This window comes from Puntigrus tetrazona, unplaced genomic scaffold (assembly GCF_018831695.1).
Source record: "Puntigrus tetrazona isolate hp1 unplaced genomic scaffold, ASM1883169v1 S000000223, whole genome shotgun sequence".
Lineage (NCBI taxonomy): Eukaryota > Metazoa > Chordata > Actinopteri > Cypriniformes > Cyprinidae > Puntigrus > Puntigrus tetrazona.
The window spans coordinates 1028931-1035000 of NW_025047891.1; the positions used below are offsets into that span (position 1 = coordinate 1028931).

At 36.6% G+C, this 6070-nt stretch overlaps 1 protein-coding gene across 1 annotated transcript in view; it reads left to right on the forward strand.

Moving 5' to 3' along the window:
* Positions 1–6070, forward strand: part of chrm2a (cholinergic receptor, muscarinic 2a) — a 70130-nt gene that overhangs the window by 61878 nt on the left and 2182 nt on the right. Inside the window, exon 2 of the mRNA XM_043230810.1 lies at positions 5790–6070. This exon is cut by the window's right edge and continues 2182 nt beyond it. Within this exon, the coding sequence (XP_043086745.1) occupies positions 5842–6070 (229 nt within the window). The 5' untranslated portion in view covers positions 5790–5841. The remainder of the gene's footprint in view (positions 1–5789) is intronic.

Below are 6070 nucleotides of genomic sequence, written 5' to 3' on the forward strand. Positions count from 1 at the left end.
AAAAAAGCCCAAAACAGCCCTCTCTCTCGGTCCACATCGCCATCAGCTGCACAGGAAAGACAATCTCTGCACCAGAGGAACTACATCATTAAAATCGCATTGAGGAACCATTCATCCATTTAGACTGAAATCTCATGCCACTATCTAATCAGAGACCGCTGCAGTCAATACAGCAGAGACAAGACACTGGTCCTGTACTCACTGATGCTGTGTGTGTCAGTCAACATCACAGTAAATTACTGGATGCTAATAGCTCGATTACACTGACCATAACAACATAATCCAGACCAAAGCCACAGGGCGGTCCAGCTCGAGTCTGCAAACCTATAAACTATAAACTATATTTACATTCATCCTGAACTGAGATGCAGATAAACATATTTACATGTTGCAAATGGACGACTGGACTAATGCCTTTTGCAGATAAAATAGATGAAACCAATCCCATAAATAAATAATCTCATTTTGAAAGTCATATCTACAGACAATATCAGAGACTTGCAATTCTCTTGACTTGGACATTAAAAAACTGCCTAGCATCACTTTAGCAACCAAGCTTATATCTTACAATTTAAAAATGTTTTCATGTCCAAAAAAAAAGACTGACTAATATGTGTCTATATATATATATATATATATATATATATATATATATATATATATATATATATATATATATATATATATATATATATATATGCATTTGCCAGTTTATATAAATAAATCCATATTATATATATACACTTTTTAAAAATATATATTTTAGATTTTTAAAAAAGTGTAATATTATGTGAATTTTTTTTTGACCTCAAAAGATGTTTTCTGTTTAAATTAATTGCAATTTTGTTTGTGTTTTTCTGAGCCAAAAATGATCACACATTTTTAACAATGTAATCTTGTCGGGCATATTTACAATAATATTGTGAAACATTATTGAAAAAAGTAAAATAACTGTTTTCTACGTATAATTTATTTCTAAACTGAAAAGCTGAATTGTCTGTGTTGTAACACCAGTCTTCGGTGTTTCATGATCCTTCAGAAATCATCCTAATATGCTGATTTGTTGCTTAAGAAGCTTTTCTCACATTTTTTTGGTTGTGATTAAAACCAGATAAACATGCTCTGATAGAGCTTTTGCTAAAACGTATTAAAATTATATCAAAAGGCTCATAACAATTATATGACTGGCTAGAGCAATACAATCAGCTGAGTGTGTGTCTTTTTATTTTTGTGTTGTTTTTTGTGGCTACCGTCCAGGGAGCTTTAATAAAGGCAAACACTGGAGCTGATCTATTATACAGGTCAAGATGGCCGTTGTGCTTTGACTGTTTATGTAAATATATGCATCTGTGGTCAGAAGCTGAGATTTATCACAGCAGTTGCACAGCGAACACAACCCTCTCCTCGAATAGAAGAGCAAAACAGTAAGCAATGCACAGAAAAGGGGAAAGAGAAAAGGGGTAAAAGTTGGAGATCAGTCCTCGGTGTGTCCCATAGGGCAAAGGCAATTTTCAGCTCTACTGAGCCAATTCCACAACGACTGAAGTCCGAAAAGGCTGACAAAACTTATTCATAATGCCAAACTTCTCCATTCTGTCATTCAACATAAGGCTCCGGCCGGCTCAAATTTGGACCAGAGATCAGAGAACTCTATTAGTAAGCAGCGGTGGGATATGAATGCGGTCTCAGGCAGAATAATTCTGACTGGAAATGAGGGCAGTTTGTCATTATAAAACAAACAGCCGGCCTCTGAAGAACCGAATATATGGTCGCTTAATGACTCGAATGCATTCCATTACACCTGATTAGTCAAGCAGGTCCGAGCTTTTATGACTCCAAAAGCAGAATATCACACAAACACCCAATGAATCGAGCCCTGAAAACACTGCCTGAAGAGGGAGAGCTCAAAAGTAGATAAAAACCAGAAGAAAGGATGAATATAAAAACACAAAAGATCCCTTACAAAACATGCTGGTTTCTATACAGAAAGAAACAGGTGCAGGATTTACTTTGAAACCGTTTCCACTCTCTGTTTATTTATTTGGTTATTTCGTTTCAATCTTATGACTAATTTAAAAATTAATCATTTATGCAATATTGGCATCAAAGGGTATGTTCATGGCACACTCAATAATAACGGGATTTAAATAATACTTAAATGTATTTTACAGGATAATTTAACAATCACAAACAAAAACATACATATAAAAATAACATTATAAAACATAAATTAAGAAATAATAATAAAATAACAATTACAAATAATCTCACAATTTGATATTTACTAAAATATTCAATATTCAGGAGAAACTCTTTTAAAAATTAACACATTCTTTGTATAAAAAACTAAACAATTTAAAAAATGTACAGTAAATTTCACAAATAATTTTGAATGACAAGAAACACATTGAATTAAAAAAAATATATATATATAATGTAAGACGATCTCCAATAATGTTTTGTTTGCAACTCTTCAAAATTAACAATTAGTTTACAGTGTCCATGCAAAAGATACCTGACCTGAATCATCATCGGTGTCCTTCACGCAGAGAACAAATGCACTGCGACAAACTCTGTAAAATATGGCAGACAAAGTGAGAGAAATGTCAATTAAAATATGTCGTTCAATACTAAAGATTAATAGCAGTAGTCAATGGAGTTACAAAAGCATTCGTGTGAGCTGTGCATTTTTATAAATGCTTATTACAATTAGAATATATAAACAAATGTCCACTTTAGTGCTGCACGTAAGTATATAAAATACATATATATATGTATATATAACACATGCATTTAAATGCTAATGTATATTTATTTGCTTTTCATAATTTGCACCAACCGAGCACAAGCTGTTAATCAATAAGCTAACAAAGGACTCTACTGGAGTCGATTGAGAGTCAATTGGCTTGTGTTTACGTCACGTAAGGAGTTATTTATATGATGCACACAGCTGCTGCCTACAGTATGCACAGCATCCCTAATGTGCACGTTTAATTAGGACGCACTAGAAGGCAGCTGACTATATAGACGGCGAGGCTTTGGAACAGAGCCACTGTGTACACATAACCGTGCTTGTCTGAACGCACCGAAGTGCAGATGGCCTGTAGCGGGCAGTGATGTGTCGTGTTGCGGTTACTGACTCCTCCCCGCAGACACAGCGGGCTCCGTCTGTATTGTTGCCGCTCGCCTCTTCTAAAAACACAGATTGCTGGACATGAGCGTTTTTATAGGGATTAGTTTGGCTTAGTGCCGTGGCTAACGCCATGATTAGGGCTTTCTGGCACTGGAGATAAGTGAATTCTCTCTGGTTATTCAGGGGAAAAGCAGCAAATAAGGCAGCGTTTTAATGGAGAAAAACAGAGTGAACTGTCGCTCCGTAAGACTGATAACCTCTTCCCTCTAATCACCATTACCGGACTCGTATCTATTCACATTCACAGAGAGAGAGAGACACGCAGACAAGCATTAGGTTAATTTTGCCCCCAGGCGCTCATATGGGAACCGTTCCTTTGCTCTAATCCTGATTTTTAATACAAAGAGGGAAGGCACGACTGAGCCAGAAGCGGGAGATTAAACTGACAGTCCCAATTTGTCGTTTTTTCCTTATATCTTCAGTCTAACGGATCAAACAGCTGGAAGGTTACAGAACCAGCTCTGAATTCATGCAACCTGTTGTGTGCAGTCATCCATGATTCACAAATGTCAGCGGGTACTATTTTTAGGACCATTGCGATTTTTGTGCCCTCTGACATTATTTTCACAACGACAGAATTTTTTTTTTTTGTGCAAGGTTTCTGCAGGTTTTATGAAAGGACATTTACGATACACCTACAAATACACGTTTTACGTTATTTTCTGATCCCGCCGATGTTCTTCAACATCTTTTCTGGTGCATGCGATCATTCGAGCTTCTTAAATCAAGAAATAATTTACTGGAGAAGCTAAATGTATTAGTGAAACTGATCGAAAGTTTCCACACCTCATTGAAAGATATTGGTTCTTGTTTTAACCATCGACTCACTCAATTTTGTTTGGTTTCCAGAAAACAATACTTCTGATCTTTACTGTATTTTGCATCTCAGAGGGAAGTTTAAACGAGGTTAAAGCGAATTAAGCGCATTTATTCTGTCCTGTTACTGAAATGAACCCAAGAATAAGAAAAAATACCCAAAGCAAGCTAAAAAAACGTGATGAAACATATCCAACGAAGCATAAGTCAACTCAAGAACCTTACACAGCCACAAATGCGTCTTGACACGAAGCGGGAACGGAAGTGAACGGGCGCACGCACGCACGCGCGCGCGCTCACGAGGAGCCGGCGTAATTGAATGCTGGAGATGGATCAGACAGCGCGCGTGCTGTTGACTTTAAAGCAGAAGTTGAAAGTCACGAACGCTTTCAAGTTCGAGCAGTGCTTAAAATTTCCCTTTCAGTTATTTCATCCGTTTCATTATTCACATTAGTTGAAATCATACCCTTCACATTTTAATTGGCGCGATGTTGGAAATGGCACTCTTAACGAGATATTTCGATGTTTTACGAGTGTGTGATCATGGAAAATGTCCAAAAACACTCCGTTCAATGTTCATTTACATGAAGCCAACGATATTGAACCGCATTAAACTACTTAGTTAAACTACCTCGCTGTTTCCATGGAGACTAACCAGTTTAATATGATTTCAGTGTTCGTTTCTTCGCTTCAAACTGTGATGTTGTGTTGAAGTTTTGACGGATTCTGTGTGGAATACACAGCTGGAATGTATTAAAACACACACTTACTGTAATAATATATCCCGTACAGAGCTGGAACGGGAAAATATGCAGCTTTTAAGGGAATATCCATGAATATTAAGTGTTTTGAGTTCCCCTCAGGTGAATGCTGAATCACCTCACCACTTTCTGTTAACAAGTTCAACTTGGCTGATGTCCTCACGGCGTCTATTTTGTTGGTTATTCGGCACTTCTTAATTTTATACTGTAAATCATAAAACTATATAAAAAGTAAACCCCAGGCTGCGTTCATCTTGAGAGACTCGAGCTTCCCGCCGATTGTTTCCCGGCGCGCGGGTCATTTAAGCGCGAAAACAAAATGTCACTTTTAATAGTTTTTTATATTAAAATATTTACTGTGTTTTGTTTATTTGTTTAGGACACTTAAGCAGTTTAATGCTTGAATTAAGGAAATCATTTTTTTTAAAAGGCTAGTTTTGCATTAGTTAGTTCCCAGCATGCTTTGCATATGGCTGAATATGGAAAGTAAATGAAATTAAGTGCTATTTTATGTGTTTTTGAATAAAGGGAAACACCTATGAATATTTAATGTTCGGTTATATTTGACATTTGAAATGTATTTGTTTTTGTTATGCTTAAGTTTCTATTATTACCATTGTGTAATTAGAAGATAAGATAAGTTGATAGCTCATACATTTTTTTTTTACATTGTAGGCCTATTAAAATTAGCATATTATTAATTGAGAATGATTTCCAGGCTACTTGTTTACTGTTGGTACTATGATGTACATATTTCAAATCATGTATTCCAAAAATGGTTTTAAGGATATGTAATCACGGTAATGTTCTTAAGCATGCAATCATGCAATATTATATTATGATACAATCACTTGGCACCGCATACCATGGCACTGCAAAATATTTTTTTTAAATAGAAATGTAAATTACAAACTGCATTGTTTCTCATTTTGGGTTTGTGGTAGGCCTAGCTTCAGATCACTGAACGTTTCAAGACTCAAATGACTCAACATGCTAAATCTCATCTCTCTTCCACATAGGTGTCAGAAGTCATACGTCCTGCCCAAAGTGAACTGACCAGCTTTTGTCACCATGGATACAATAAACTTCACCTTCTGGAATGCCTCTGAGGGCAACGAGACCCTGGAGACGGTGGACGAGAGCCCGTACAAGACAGTGGAGGTGGTGTTCATTGTACTGGTGGCCGGCTCACTTAGCTTGGTGACTGTTATCGGGAACATCTTGGTCATGCTCTCCATCAAGGTAAACAGGAGCCTGCAGACTGTCAACAACTACTTCCTTTTCAGCCTGGCCTGTGCTG